We start from the raw sequence: 16,415 nt of genomic DNA, 5'->3' as shown, positions 1-16,415 counted from the left end.
CTGCTGAGCTACCTGGGCTCCCAATAATTAATGTCTGATGAGATATTGTGTGTTTGTCAGTGAACAATGACTGTATGATGGCAGGAAACCTTCTAACAAAACCTGACTCCTAAAAGTTGAAAACATCCCTAGAACTAGCTGAAAAATATGAAACGCCAACAAGGGATGTGTATGGAAGCCTGTTTAAAAAGCTACCTAAAAAAAATTACATGCTTTCTCATAATTTTGAGATAGATAGTCATAATTTTAATATAGTAAGGCATAATTATAAGATAGAAGGTTATATGACTTACTATCTCATAATTATGACAGTGACTTGTTTTCAAGTGGCAGAAACAGGCTTCCATAGCTATGTGAGAGGTAGCCATAGACTGTATAATAATAAATATAATAATTATTATACAGTCTATGGAGGCAGTCAGCTATAAGAAGAAAGCTCAGACACTGTCAGAACTATTCGTATTCCAAAAGAATCCTCTGAAACTTTTAAAACTATATTATTGTCATTTATCTTTTGTCATCACTTGATAATACAGCACAGTAGCCTCCTAATCGGGTGATGTTTCTGTCTGTCTTTTAAATGAGGTTACATTGGAAGAAAATACGGAATAAAACAGCAGATCATGCAGCAGAGTGTTGCATATTTGTATATTTAATCCTTTTTATTTAACAAATACAATGATAATTAATGTGTATAATGTAATACAGCAACAAACTTATTGTCATACATTTATTTATTTTGGTATTTTCTTAAAAATGTGATGGATTATGTAGCTGTTGTGGATGAGGCGATTTTTTTTGTACTGTTGTGCAAACCCTGACGGCAGCAAAAGTGCGCAGCAAAGAAAGGAAGAAGAAAAAAACGGAAAAGAAAGACCAACTGCTTCCAACTCTGTGAATCACATGAGCAGTCTGCTGACTCCTCCTACTGCAGGGTTAATATCAGGACATTTACTCGTTTCTCCTGTATTGGTTGTCGGGCTCTGCTGGAGAAAAGTCAGAATGTTTTTTGAGCTGTTTTCAGCGACAACATGGACTTTACTGGCTCTTCTTTTCACCCTGGTGTTACTGTGAGTATCTGTTGCTGTGAACTGTCAGAGCACTGCTTGGTCGTTCTCTTCTGACTGTCTCATAGTAGTTTTATATTAAACAGGTGTAATATTGATCTGTAGCTTTCACCTTTTTTGCCATACAGGTATGGAATTTGGCCTTACAGGTTTTTCTCAAAGCTGGGGATACAAGGACCAAGACCTCTGCCTTTTATTGGAACAATGCATCACATGAAAAAGGTACATATAAACAAACAAACATCTTCATCCAGAGTCAGTAAGCTGCCTGTCTTATTTATTTACCTTGACTCGACCTGTCCTCCAACACTGAAATATATTTCTTGTAGGGAACAACTGCTTTTGACCGGGAGTGCCAGTCTAAATATGGAGATGTCTGGGGGTGAGTTGAAGTTCATCTTGAGTGATGGAAATGAACGCACCAGTAGAGGAAACATAGACGAAATCCATCTATAGCAGGAACAAGAAACATGTTTGTGAGGCTTCAGTCTGGAAGCACGATTTTATCTTTCGTTGTGGTGGAGCAAATTTTGAGTTTTGACTTTATGTATGAAATGCTTTCACAAGTGGAATTGCTGAATTTGCTGAGTTTTAATCTATAATATAATTTTTCAAGGTGACTGTAGGATTTGAAGCTTCCTGACTCGTGTTTGAATACAAGATATGGAAAGTGGTAATGAGAAGATTGATGGGAAAGAAAACAAAATTCTGCATCTGCCATAGCTGAATAGCTTATAGTATGTATATATATTCTGAGTTGATAAAAGCAGAAATCTACATTTTACTGTAACGGTTACAAGCCTAACCAATTAGTTTTTTGTACATTTAGGCTGGGAACTGTCTCTAATCTGGCATCATTTCAGTTTGAAATGTTAATCTGGAGACAAGCAGTATTCATATCTGTAAAATACATGAAGGAGATGATGGTACTTTTCCTCTGAATTCTAATGAAATAGAATGCAGAAGCAGAAAATGGAAACTCACAGGTAAAGTAAAAGATCCTCTTTATGAAATGTTGTTTTCCACTGAATGTTACAATGAACTCTGCTATTTTAAGATTAAAATCTATGTGCTTTAATTACATGGTAATACATTTTTACTATACCGGTAATAAGGAGGGTGATAGGTTGCGTTTTATGTAGTTGTACTGTCTACATTTCTACCCAGAGCAAATATGTGTGTAATAATGCAAATTCCTGTAATGATTAGTCGTGCTCACTGTGAAATAGTATCTTACTACAAAAATGCTGAAATATTTCTTCCCCTGTTGAGACTAAACTACATTTTATTGTGTTTGTTCAGGGTGTTTGATGGACGAATGCCAAGTTTAATGGTTGCCGACCCTGAAATGATTAAATCTGTGTTGGTGAAGGAGTGCTACTCTACGTTCACCAACCGCAGGGTAAGAGACTCTTATCAGACCCCACAGTTAATGAAAACCCAGCAGAACATGTGGACATTTACAGCAGGGTTGCTGCAGAGTTGCGTCATTTGTCTCGTTGCATAACTTGAGTGCAAAGCTCCGCTAGGAAGGCGCAGCTTCTTAACAACACAAAGAACTTTTCTGCAGACATGTAATAATAACATAAATAGAAAGGTACATTTGCCATATTTGCAGTACTTGACTGCATAAAAGGAAATCCTTGTTATATCTACAGGAACAGACTGCGGTCAAATCTCAGGCTTATCATGCTGACATAGAAGTGAGGAAAAGTTCAAGTCAGTCAGGTGGTTTTGAGAAGATGACAGGAGATTACACAAGACAATCTTCACTATGACACAAGAAAAGCAGAAACTGGAGAAGGAAATGGTTTTATGGGGAAATCCAGACTGGCCCCGCTGGAAATATGTGGGGCTCATGAGCAAATTCCAAATAAGTACTGAAGAAAAGTAAGCGCAATGTCAACAACATTCAGCCTCAGTTTAACTTTTACACATTACAACTTCCAGATCACAGAGTGTCTACACAAGAACAAAACATTTAGTCTTAGGTATATGGAACTGAACCATATAGTAGATCTAGAAAGTATTTTAAATTTGCAGTGTTATAAATGTACAATTTGCAGTTCATGTGTAATTTTTATACTCTGTAAAGTCGTCCCACAGGCCAGATTGGACCCTCTGGTGGGTCACTTTTGGCCCGCATGCCATATGTTTGACATCCCTAGTCAAAACAAATCATTGCTGGGCAAACTTCCATCGTATTTAGGTACATTTCAAGAACTTCTATGACTCTCGCTCTAGCTAGATGGCTGCGCTTACAGCTGCTCAGGATTCACTGTGAGCTTGGCAGAGCAGCTTTCTCCCATAATGCATTACCCCTTTTTAATATTTTTTTATTTAGTTAAGTGTATCTGAACTGTCTTAATTGTTTTTATATGCTGTGAACATTTTACATCCTTTGAAATGGTGTGCTGTCTTGGCCGGGTCTCCTCCAGAAAAGAGATTTTTAATCTCAAGGGACTTCCTGGTAAAATAAAGGTTAAATAAATAACAGTAAATAAAACTTTCAATGTGGTTTCCTCCTTTCACAGGAAGCAATGATGTCTCCCGGACCTTTTGAGGATGCCATTACAACAGTCAAAGACGAGAGGTGGAAACGAATCCGGAGCACAATATCTCCATGCTTCACCAGTGGAAAACTCAAACAGGTTGGAGTCACATCTTTGCTCCTGCTACCTGTGATGTTCAATCATGAAAGAAAGCAAGAAAGGAAACTTACATCACTTTCCTTTTCCCTCCACTTTTTTTTAAAGGTTTATCCTCTAGTTGTTCGCTACGCAGACCGACTTGTTGAAAAACTCGGACGCACAAATTTGGACGAGTCCATCGACATCAAAAAGTATGTCGTTAATCTGTTACATGCCAGAATATTGTTGCATTGTGTCCTTTAAGATAAATATTTGTGCTTGCATTTAAACCCACCTCTCTTTTCTGCCTCTCATAGACTTATGGCACCTTACAGCTTAGACGTGGTGACCAGTTCGTCTTTCAGTGTGGAGACAGACTCCATAAACAACCCAGAAGACCCCATCAGTGTTCAAATGCAGAAGGTTCTTAAATTCAAATTGTGGGTCATTTTTCTGATACGTACGTCCTCCTTTTATCTATAATATAATATATAAAGCACAATCATTAGATCACGTGGCTTTAGAAGCATGCAAACATTAATTCATGACTATTTGTCCTCCTTTCAGTGGTTTTTCCGTTTGGTAGTCGTCTGGTGGATTTTCTCAAAATCGAGCTGATACCCAGAGTCCATGTGGACTTTTTCTACAACATCATCAAGAAGTTCAAAGACCAGCATAAGGACGGGGAATCTGTGAGTGCATGCTTCTGATTCTTGGCATGAATTACATTTTGTCTGCGAGGAACTTTGAGCGAGCAGTTGGTTGGTTTGGCGTCAAAACAGAAACTCATTTTTCTAGCTGTGATATATTAGCAGAAGCTGTACTGGGAGATGTGTGGAACCCCAACACCTGTTTAGACCTTTGAGGATTTTCGTCATTGACAAGTTGTTGCATGCTTAAATAGCTAATAATTCTAATAAGGAATATAATCTCAGTTGGTTGCTTCCAGTTGTTTTTTCTGTGAGTTTATTAAATACCTGCAGCAACAAACAGCAACAGGTTCCATATGAGCACGTCAAAAGGTGAAGCATTTTACTGGAACAACAACGACTGGAACTTGATTATGTTCTTATATATTCCGTCACATGGAGAGCGTACCAGTCTGGGTCAGGATCTAATTGCAAGCAACGCTACTTTTTCTTCACCTCAGACAGTTGAGTTGTCATTCACCTCCAGTACGCTAACTCCTTTTAACAGACATCTCAGCAGGAAAAGCAATAAATGTATCCTTTTTACTAATCCTCACATACTGCAGGCTGGAAAAGGTGCATTTTGCAAATCTGCTTTTAATTTCTTCTACTTCTATTGCAGATGTTGTAAGTGAGTGGTTGTGTGTCAAAGTTGAGTGTTCTCTGTGCAGATCGAGACACAAGGAGACTTTCTGCAGGTGATGCTTCAGAACGAGATACCAGAGTCGGACATAAAGAACGAACACGAGCAGCCCAGTAAAGGTACGTTTTTATCAAGATAGCTCAAGACAGACGGTCGACACACCACGTCGTCCTGTGTCACACTGTGTCACTCATTTGTCTTTATCAGCGTTATTTCTCAATGCTAAAATCAGACTGATTGTTATAATAATCATGATGATAAAAATGGTGAGCAACAAAGAGTGCACACAGGCCGGGTAGTTGAGGGAAGTAAACATAGACTAGATCAGAAACATGCAGCTCTAGAGCCAAATAGCTGCAGAGACGACAATAGTGTGTGTTTGGATAAACCTTCTGGTGCTACTTGGACACGTCAGCAGTGAAGAACCTGGAGTCATAGGGTGTTCCAGGTCTTTAGTCTTCGCCCGGGCGACCCAGCCAGGGGTTATCGGTCCCTGGCTTGTGTGTGAGTGGTGAGTTGCTCCATGGATCCTCTGTATGGATCTACAGCCACCGTTAGGTCCTCTCTATGGCCTCTATGATGTTCCTGGTAACTCTCTTCAGTTGCAGTCCTTTAAGTCCAAGGAGTGTGAGTGTTTGCAGAAGCCTCGGCACCAAATCTCGACTGGCTCACAACTGGCTTTCTCTGCGCTGGGCTCTGCGTACGCAATCCTCTGCAGTCAGTTCTGGGATAACCACTTGCTTGGTGGACTCTGACGTTAGTGGTTGTGGTGATGGCTGGGAACTTTAGCTGTCTTCCAGTGTCAGCTTGAAGCTCCCAATCATAAGCGATGGTGTGGAGCCCCCCTGTAGAGCGAGGCTGGTGAAGCTGTGATCTTCTGCCCTGCTCATTCTGCAGTGCCATGCAATACCTTCTGGTATGTTCCTAGTTGGTCAGGGGTTCATCCTACAGCAAGATAATGACCCAGAACAGAAGTCCAAGCTCTGCCAGAACTACCTGAGGAAAAAAGAACCAGATGGTGAGTTTGAAACCATGGAGTGGCAGCACATTCTCCAGACTTAAACCCCATGGAGCTGGTTTGGTTGCACTGGACAGAAGAGTGGAAGCAAAGAACCTACAAGAACCACACATTTATGGGAACTTATGCAACAGAGTTGGGAAGAACTTTATGAAGAATATTTGATTTCCGTTGTGGAAAGAACACCACAAGTGTGTTCTGCTGCTGTGTCTCTTTCTGTTAAAAAGCAAAAAGAGCCACAAAGATGTCCTGATAATACGAAATTACAGTAGTCTGGTCTAGAAGTAATGCAGGAGCTGGTTTTTCATCATCACTCTGAGAAAGGATGTCAGTATGATTGGTTCTAGAACCACAGGACACCATGGAGGGTCAAACACTTGACAGTATTAGTTGATTAGTCTGGTAACTGATCTTTGTTATTGTCAATTTCTTCGTAGGTTTGACTGAACACGAGATCCTCTCCAATGCCTTCATCTTCATCTTCGGTGGCTATGAGACAACCAGTGTTACACTCACATACATCCTTTACAATCTGGCCACAAACCCTGACGCGATGCAGAAGCTGCAAAAGGAAATCGATGCCAGCCTCCAGAAAGATGTACAGCAACTCTGCACAAGATTTGTTTGTCATTTGTGATCTAATACCTGACACTGTCCTCATCTTTTTATTATTTTTTGTTGTTGCTTCCAGGCTTCCATTTCCTATGAAGATGTGAACGGTCTTCAGTACCTGGACAAGGTCATTAATGAGTCGATGCGTTTGCTTCCCACTGCACCTCGGCTTGAAAGAACCTGCAAGAAAACTGTGCAGATCAACGGCATCACCATCCCTGAAGGAACTCTGGTTGGGATTCCTGCACACCTGCTGCACAAGGACCCTCGCTACTGGAGCTCACCGGAGCTTTTCAGGCCAGAGAGGTGAATGTTATCAGTTTTCAGAGAGAGAACGTGCAAACTTAGGAGAAATGTACAAGAAAGTGCCCTGTCCCTAAAATTTAATACTTGAGGCAAAAGAGTCTTTGTTTTTATTTTGACAATCTAAACAGAAAAGAAATCTAAACAGTGGACACACTGATGTTATGATAAATTATAGAGTTGTACATTAGCAGAATATTGTGGGTGTTCAGCCAGTTAAAGGGCACCATGACAAAGTATGGACTACCGCTTCATGATCTCCGGCTAGCACATATGTATTATAGAATGTCGGGATCAATTAAGATGCTGTTTCTATGTCCCAAACATGTCATAGATGTTTTTGCAGTCTGTACCCTGTGTCTGCGGTTTTTGCTGACTTTACCTTATCATTTATTTAATCAATTATTGCTGAGCTTCTGAAGTAAATTATTCAAATTTGCAGCACAGGAATGACAGCAGACGTAGAAGGACTGAGCTTAGGTTCTTGCTGATTCCAATGAGTTAAAAATGGCCTTGATCAGCCCTGATATCCCTTCTATAAAGTGTGTAAAAAATACAGGGATGTGATTTTCTTTATATCTGATTTGGCTCCTGAATGCAACACTGCAAACTCTTACTGTGTGATCTTTATAAGAAGCTTCTGGCGACACAAAGTTACCCTTCAAGTGTGTGTACCTTTATTCTCCATGTGGCAACTTGGAGATGATTGACTTAAACAGCTGATCTGCTCTGCATGTGCAGGTTTGACAAAGACAGCGGGGAGGAGGTGAACCCATACGCGTTCATGCCGTTTGGTCTCGGCCCTCGTAACTGTGTTGGGATGCGCTACGCTATCCTCGTCATGAAGATGAGCATTGTCCGCATCCTGCAGAATTACACTTTGGAAACATGCAAAGAAACCATGGTAGGAGTAACACTGCAACACATTCAGACCATCATGCTGCTCTGCTGTCGTTCCTCATTCTAAATCTATCTCTTTTCTTTAGATTCCGCTGAAGTTTGACTGGAAGTTACAGCCGGTGAAACCTGTACAGCTCAAGTTTGTTTCCAGAAAACCATAATCCACGAGGGAACATTTCTACGTGTATCATGCTTCTTAATTCCAAGCAAACACATTATTTTCAGGTTGCTTGGTGTATTTTTACAAATGAAAAAGATTTCCTAGATCAAAACCATATTTTAACATTTTTTTTAGCTTGCCTTGCATGAAACAGAAAAGGTCCTGCATGGTCTTTATGTTAAAAGAAATAAAAATTAAAAAGCAGTAAGTATCACGCTGTGTTGCTTTTAAAAATAAAATGTTTCACAAATTTGATTTCAAGACCTTAACTACAGTTTCAAACATCTTTACAGCAGAAGGATTCTCAAAAATCACTGCAGCTTTAGAAGGTCGGTGTTGTGAAGGAAATCGACAAAATGTGCCACAGTGAAACGGTTGAATAAATGAGTGAAATGGATTTAAAATTTACTCCACTGCTAACTGAGTCTAAACTTGATTATAAATGTTTTCAAAAATGTTTAAAACACATTAGCAAAGTGCCAACTAATGCACACTGTGTGGATGACACCAAAATCAGTTATTTGACATTTATGGAAGAAATAAAACCACCTGTCAGCTCTTCACCTTTCTTTCTAATAAAACCTGACTCTCCCACATGATGAAAAAAACACAACAGAATGAGCTCAAAAACATGAAACTGGGGATATGTGAAAGGCAGCCAGCTACTAAACTAAAAGAGCGAATTACTGAATTTTACTACAAATAAAAATCCCTTTAGTTATGAAAAAATATTTAATATCAAACGAAGAGTTGTAGTATGAGCAGCAGGAGCCAGCTGATGGTGGCACTACAGTATATAAGAGTGAGGTTATTGAATATTTGTGTCTTTTCGCTTTTGCCGCGGTGTTGCAATTTGCAGACGGTCCCTGAGCATTCTTCATAGACACCAATGTTATTTCTACAGCAAGTTTGGATAAAAACTGGGCTTGAACCTTACAACGATGGGAAAGAGTGATCGTTTATGTTTTGACAACGTATATCTAATGAGACATTGTTCCGTAAGTCCAAATCTGTGAATATCTTTCCAACTTTACCGAACTATTGTGCAAACCCGAACAGCAACAACAGTGGAATACGAGAAAGTAATGACCAGCCTCCTCCGACTCTTCTGGAATTACATGAGCAGGATTTGTTGCTGAAGTTCTGCCTGTCGACTCCTCCTACTGCAGGGAGCATATCAGGATACTTCCTTATTTCTCATGCATTTGTTGTTCGACTCCGATGAAGAAAAGTCAGAATGTTTTTTGAGCTGTTTTCAGCAACAACATGGACTTTACTGGCTCTTCTTTTCACCCTGGTGTTACTGTGAGTATCTGTTTCTGTGAACTGTCAGAGCACTGTTTGGTCGTTTTCTTTTAAATGTCTCATCATAGTAATACTGTACATTACGTCCGTGTAATATTGATCGGTTTCTGCTATACAGGTATGGAATTTGGCCATACGGGTTATTCTCACAGCTGGGGATACAAGGACCAAGACCTCTGCCTTTTATTGGAACAATGCATAACGCAGTAAAGGTGCAAATACACAAACAAACAAACAAATCTTAGTCTGGACTCGACTTGTTCTTCAACCTTTTAACCCTTAAACACATTTCTTGTAGGGATTATTTGCTTTTGAACGTGACTGCCAGGCCAAGTATGGAGATGTTTGGGGGTGAGTAAAACAGTAAAAGTCTCGTAAAAGCAGGATTTTACTGTTCATTGTGGTGGAGCAATTTTTGAACTTTGACTTTACAGATAAAGTGCTTTCTTTAGTGGAACTGTTTTTTGGGTTTCTCTCTGTAAAATAATTCTGTCAGGTGTCTGTACCGTACTGAGTAAGAAGTTTCCTCCAATGATGCATGTTTAAATAATACAGAATTAAATATCTGCCTAAAGGGAACCAGATCCAGTAGTCAAATCTGTGTTGTTTATCCTTTATATTAATATCAGATAATTGTTCCTATTTGGAATGAAATCTGACATGTTCAAAGCAGGAATGTTTTGTTGGAAAAATTACAAGAGCAGCTACACATTTGTTTGTTGTTGTTGTGAACTTACATTATGTATGATTTGACTACAACATACGTGTACCCTAAAACGGGGCTATAAGGGACAGCGGGGTAATAAGGGACATTTTTCCGGAAAATGTTTTAAATATAATTCTGCGGTTTTTATGTTGAGCAGGATGCGGTTTTGTGTTGTTTTTATCAATTATCCATGAATTCTTGTTTATGAAATCTAGGTAAAAACCGCAGAATTACATTTAAAGCATTTTCCGGAAAAATGTTCCTTATTACCCCGCTGTCCCTTATAGCCCCGTTTTACGGTACTACATTTTGTTTTATATTCTGACATGAACGCTTTATAAAATGTGCAGCGTCTCCATCATTCGCTACGACTGTGTTTGTGTTTGTTCAGGGTGTTTGATGGACGATTGCCCGTTTTAATGGTGGCCGACCCTGAAATGATTAAAGCTGTGTTTGTGAAGGAGTGTTACTCCGTGTTCACCAACCACAGGGTAAGAGATGCGATGATGCAGCTTCTTCACATGACAACAAACTTTTCCTGGAGTTACATATTAACATACAGTCATGAACAAAAGTTTTCACACACTTGAAAAGAGTTTAGAGTGACTGTCATAAAAAACAGTCATGCATTGTGCTTCTTTTATAGATTTGTTATGGATCTTCTGGAAATATGACAAAATCTGCTGGGTGAAATACATCCATACAGCAGTATTTGGTTAAATGTCCTTTGGCCATTTTTACCTGACCTCCTCCTTTTTGTTGACGTCCACAAGCTTCTGGTTGTATCTTTGACCCTCCTCTTGACAGAATCAGTGCAGTCCAACTAAATTTCTTGACTTTTTGACAAGTACTTGTTACTTCATCACAGTCCACAGATTGTTCAAGAGGTTCATTGTCATGTCAACAGAGACTAGGCAGTTACAGTGTACAGGTCTAAATGTTTAGGCTTTCTGAACAATGTGGAGGTAATCTTAAATGTCATTTCTGTGGTTCACAGGATTCTATAATATTTCAAGGACCTTTGGCAGATGCCGTTATATCAGCTAAAGATGAAAAGTGGAAACGAATCCGGAGCACAATATCTCCATGCTTCACCAGTGGAAGACTCAAACAAGTTGGTATCTGAGATTTCCATGACTTTTGATCAACAGTAAAAAAGAAGGAATGAAATTGTTTCCTTTTTTCACATAACTGTAAATCTGCATGTACACATTTGGCTAAAAGTGTCAGTACCCTTGTGAAAAAAACACAATATCTACTATTTTATATAACACACACTTTTTACTTTTGACTGAAATTTATTTTAAGTGATATAACAAATGAACATACAGAAGTATCAGCACCCTAATGTTACAGTTTCCAGCTTAATCTTTTCAGGAATTCACCCATCTCTCTCCACTTTTTTTCAGGTTTATCCTGTTATTGCTCGATATGCAGACCGACTTATTGAAAAACTTGCGCGCTCAAATTTGGACGAGTCCGTCGATGTCAAACAGTATGTTGTCATTTAGATCAGATTATGTTCAGCTTTACTGTCATTACACAGAGTACAACCTTATCTTTACATCATGTGTCCTATCATAGATATTTGTGCTTGTGCTTAATCCAAACCCACCTCTCTTTTCTGCCTCTCATAGACTTCTGGCACCTTACAGCTTAGACGTGGTGACCAGTGCATCTTTCAGTGTGGAGACAGACGCCATAAACAACCCAGAAGACCCCATTAATGTTCATATCCGGAAAGTTCTAAACTTCAGATTTTGGCCCATTTTATTAAAATGTACGTCCCCCTTTAATCCAATGCTGGTAAAGATAATTTAATTGAATGGTGTCAGAAGCATGCTAAGCTCAATGTACAGCTATTTGTTCTCCCTTTAAGGGATGCTTCCGTTTGGTGGTCGGCTGCTGGATCTTCTGAAAATCGAGCCGATGCCCAGACTCAGTGTGGATTTTTTCTACAACCTCATCAAGAGGTTCAAAGACCAGCATAATGCAGGAGAATCTGTGAGTGCATTTTGGAACCAACTGAATCATTTCTGCTCCATGACACTGTATGACAGTCATTTTATTGATGCTTTGTCACTGATTTCACTTTGATACCAAGTAAACTGAGAATCAGACAAGCAGAAGCTGCACTGTAAACACCAGTTGAACCCCAACACCTTTCTAGAGTTAACCCTTTGCACCTTCTCTGTGCTGATCCAGACTCAAGGAGGCTTTCTGCAGGTGTTGATTCAGAACGAGATACCAGAGTTGGACGTAAAGAACGAACATGAGCAGCCCAGTAAAGGTATGTTTTTAACAAGATAAGGTGGTTTTTGCACACCACATTTCCCTGTGTCACATTGATTCAAGAGGACAAAACAGTGGACAGACTGTTACTGCCAGTAACCACAGATCAGAGCTGAGCAGATCCAACCTGAGAACATGCATTAGTGCAAATATATGCATGGAGGAAGATAAAAGAACCACAAAGACATTGTGATAATAGGAATTACAGTTGTCCATTCTATGAATAATGCATGGGCTAGTCTTACAGCATCACTGAGACAAGATGTTAATGTGAGTATTAGTTGATTAGTCTGGTAACTGATCATTGTTTTCACCAATTTCTTTGTAGGTTTGACTGAACACGAGATCCTCTCCCAGGCCTTCATCTTCATCTTCGGTGGCTATGAGACCACCACTGTCACTCTCTGTTATATCTTCTACAATCTGGCCACAAACCCTGATGCCATGCAGAAGCTGCATGAAGAAATCGATGCCAGTCTCCAGAAAGATGTACAGTAACTCTGCAGAAGATGTGATTGTCATTAGTGATCTAATAGCTGACACCATCCTTATCTTTTTATTTTTGTCTCGAGGCTGCCATTTCTTACGAGGATCTGGACGGTCTTCAGTACCTGGACCAGGTCATTAAGGAGTCCATGCGTTTGTTTCCCACCATGCCTCGGCTTGAGAGGGCATGCAAAAAGACTGTGCAGATCAAAGGCATCACCATCCCTGAAGGAACTCTGGTTGGGCTTCCTGTGCACCTGCTGCACAAGGACCCTCGCTACTGGAGCTCACCTGAGCTTTTTAGGCCAGAGAGGTGAATGATAAAGAATCTCACAAAAGTCAGGACACCCCTTACATTTCTGCAAATATTTAATTATATCTTTTCATGGGACAGCATTGAAGAAATGACACTTTGATACAAAGTAAAGTACTCATGTACATCTTGTTTGACAGCGTAAGTTTACTATCTCTTCAAAAAACTCAACACACAGCCATTAATGTCTAAACGATGCCAACAAAAATGAGTGCACCCCAAAGTGGGAAAAAAAGTGTCCAAATTGGGACCAATTTGCCAATTTCTCTCTCCAGTCATGCAACTCAAAAGTGTCATAAGGCTTCAGGTGTGAATGTGGAGCAGGTGTGTTAAATTTGGTATTTTGACTCTCACACTCTCTCATACTGGACAATGGAGGTTCAACATGGCACCTCATGGCAAAGAACTCTCTGAGGATCTGAAAAAAAGCATTGTTGCTCCTCATAAAGATGGCCTAGGCTACAAGAAGTTTGTGAACAGCCTGAAACTGAGCTGCAGCACGGTGGCCAAGACCAGAGAATGGTTTAACAGGTTCCACTCTGAAAAGGCCACGTCCTGGTCGACCAAAGAAGTTTAGTGGACCATGGGGAGGCACCATATCCAAAGGTTGTCTTTGGAAAATAGACGTATGAGTGCTGCCAGCATTGCTGCAGAGGTTGAAGGGATGGGGGAGTCAGACCATACGCCGGACACTGCATCAAATTGGTCTGCATGGCTGTCATCCCAGAAGGAAGCCTCTTCTAAAGATGGTGCACAAGAAAGCACACAGTTTGCTAAAGATAAGCAGACTAAGGACATGGATTAATGGAACCATTTCCTGTTGTCTGATGAGACCAAGATACACTTATTTGGTTCAGATGGTGTTAAGTGTGTTGGCGGCAACCAGGTGAGGAATACAAAGACAAGTGTATCTTGCCTATAGTCAGGCATGATGGTGGGAGTGTCATGGTCTGGGGCTGCATGAGTGCTGCCGGCACTGGGGAGCTACAGTTCACTGAGGGAACCATGAATGCCAACATGTACTGTGAAATACTGAAGCAGACATACTGGCATGATCCCTTTCCTTTGGAAACTGGGCCACAGGGCAGTACTCCAACATGACACCAACCCCAAACGTACCTCCAGGATGACCACTGCCTTGTAAAAGAAGCTGAGGGTAAAGCTGGTGGAGTGGCATCTGTGGGGCATCCTGAAATGGAAGGTGAAGGTGCACAAGGTCTCAAACATCCACCACCTCTGTGATGTCATCATGGAGGAGTGGAAGAGGATTCCAGTGGCAACCTGTGAAGCTCTGATGAACTCCATGCCCAAGAGGGTTAAGGCAGGGCTGGAGAATAATGGTGGCCGCACAAAATATTGACACTCTGGGCCCAATTTGGACATTTTCACTTGGGGTGTACTCACTTTTGCTCCCATCGTTTAGACATTAATGGCTGTGTGTTATTTTGAAGGAAGAGTAAATTTACACTGTTATACAAGCTGTACATCGACTACTTTACATTGTATCAAAGTGTTATTTCTTCAGTGTTGTCCCATGAAAAATATAAATATTTGCAGAAATGTGAGATGCTGTACATGTTTTCATTCTTTACATTAACAAACCTTTATTAACCACGCATGACGAACGTCAGCGGGGTTACTGCATTCGGTGCGGTATCTGACTGGGTAAGTATGTATGTGTGTGGGTATGTATGTATGTCCGGTCCAATATCTCTGCAAGTGCTGAAGTCAGGATGATCAAACTTGGCACTGAAGATCAGTCTAAGGTCCCCTGCTCAGGTGTGGAGTTACATGTCAGCAGATCAAGTAGGAAGGGAGATACGTAGGATGATCAAAATTGATACAGACTCATATGCAAGTATTTAATGCCATCTACTGAAACTTGCCAGTTGAGGGCGTGGTTCTGCCATTTACTGAGGGCTCGTCCAGTTGCCTACTGCTGAGATGGTTGTCCTTTGAGCAGAAATTTGGGAACTGTTGTGGTGATTTCATGATTTAAGCAGTTAATCTGGTCTGTATGTGCAGGTTTGATAAAGACAGCGGGGAGGAGGTGAACCCATACGCGTTCATGCCGTTTGGTCTCGGCCCTCGTAACTGTGTTGGGATGCGCTACGCTATCCTCGTCATGAAGATGGTCATTGTCCGTGTCCTGCAGAATTACACTTTGGAAACGTGCAAAGAAACCATGGTAAGACTAACACTGCAATACATTCAGACCATCATGCTGCTCTGCTGTCGTTCCTCATTTTAAATTTATTTCTTTCCTACAGATTCGGCTGGAGTTTAACAGGGGGTTCCAGCTGATGAAGCCCATTAAGCTGAAGATGGTCCCCAGAAAACCGTAATCCATGAGGGAACATTTCCACATATATCATGTATCTGAAATACCAGCTAACACATTATTTTCAGGTTGCTGTTTGATTCAGACATTATGTTTAGAAATGTTGTAAATTGGTATATTTTTACAAGTGATGAAGATTTCACAGATTGAAACCATGTTTTCACTTTTTTTTTAAGCTTGTCTTTCATGAACCAGCCCCATATTTGAGAAAAGATCCTGTGTGGTCTTTGTGTCAAAAAAGCAGTAAATATCACACTGTATTGCTTTTGTAAATAAAAAGTTTCACATATTTGATTTCAAGGCCTGAACTAGCAGAAGGATTCTCAAAACTCCCTGCAGATTTAGAAAGTCAGTATTGTGAAGAAAATCTGGGTTTGCTCTGTTCACAGTTAAACTAACTCAGACTTGCCAACACATATATCTGGTTTGTTCAAGTCGTACAAAAACTGACAACATGCTGACCTTATACCAGGGCCGGAGTGGGACTCATTTTCAGCCCTGGACTTTCATGCCTCAGACCGGCCCACTTTAGATCACGACCTATTACTATTAAAAACATGTAATTCTAGCCTTGCATGTTAAGTCTTCAATGGCGCACTGTTCTGCAAAGTCTTGTAATGCAGTGTGTTTTTGTAAAATATTTCCAATTCAGTGCAGTAAGGGTTGTTTCACAATGAGGATTTATTCCAACATGAGTGCACATCTCCAACATTATTCTTTACAACAATATCAGAATCTATATTCTGTCCAAATAAGTGTTCAAGGACATCCAAACCTTAAAAATGAAATTAAAAAAGAAATAAAAATATTACATTGAAAAAAAAGGTGTTTCACTTTCTAATCTCTTTTTCCTCTGCAAGGAAACAGTTCCATTGCAACTTAAATTTCACAAATATGAGAACATCAGTTAAAGGACTACTGTTCTTTACAACATCACAATGTCCTTTTTT

General features: G+C 40.2%; 2 protein-coding genes across 2 annotated transcripts; both read left to right on the top strand.

The window, feature by feature from the left end:
* The first annotated feature begins 815 nt into the window (after window positions 1–815).
* LOC110970557 (cytochrome P450 3A30-like) lies at window positions 816–8,226 on the top strand. Its single transcript, XM_051960182.1, has 13 exons — window positions 816–1,070; window positions 1,196–1,289; window positions 1,397–1,449; window positions 2,370–2,469; window positions 3,602–3,718; window positions 3,824–3,909; window positions 4,015–4,157; window positions 4,265–4,389; window positions 5,058–5,148; window positions 6,485–6,645; window positions 6,739–6,965; window positions 7,704–7,866; window positions 7,949–8,226. The coding sequence occupies exons 1-13, from the start codon at window positions 904–906 to the stop codon at window positions 8,021–8,023; spliced, it is 1,602 nt and encodes a 533-aa protein (XP_051816142.1). The 5' UTR covers window positions 816–903; the 3' UTR covers window positions 8,024–8,226.
* Window positions 8,227–8,851: 625 nt separating this feature from the next.
* On the top strand, window positions 8,852–15,759 carry LOC110970558 (cytochrome P450 3A27-like). The gene is made up of 13 exons (XM_051960190.1): window positions 8,852–9,327; window positions 9,446–9,539; window positions 9,626–9,678; window positions 10,425–10,524; window positions 11,031–11,147; window positions 11,443–11,528; window positions 11,671–11,813; window positions 11,913–12,037; window positions 12,239–12,323; window positions 12,654–12,814; window positions 12,898–13,124; window positions 15,150–15,312; window positions 15,395–15,759. The coding sequence occupies exons 1-13, from the start codon at window positions 9,260–9,262 to the stop codon at window positions 15,467–15,469; spliced, it is 1,497 nt and encodes a 498-aa protein (XP_051816150.1). The 5' UTR covers window positions 8,852–9,259; the 3' UTR covers window positions 15,470–15,759.
* The last annotated feature ends 656 nt before the right edge of the window (window positions 15,760–16,415 follow it).

The sequence above is a fragment of the Acanthochromis polyacanthus genome, chromosome 15, assembly GCF_021347895.1.
Source record: "Acanthochromis polyacanthus isolate Apoly-LR-REF ecotype Palm Island chromosome 15, KAUST_Apoly_ChrSc, whole genome shotgun sequence".
Classification (NCBI taxonomy): Eukaryota; Metazoa; Chordata; class Actinopteri; family Pomacentridae; genus Acanthochromis; species Acanthochromis polyacanthus.
Note: the sequence above shows the minus strand (reverse complement) of the source record. Positions and strands in the feature narration are given on the sequence as shown.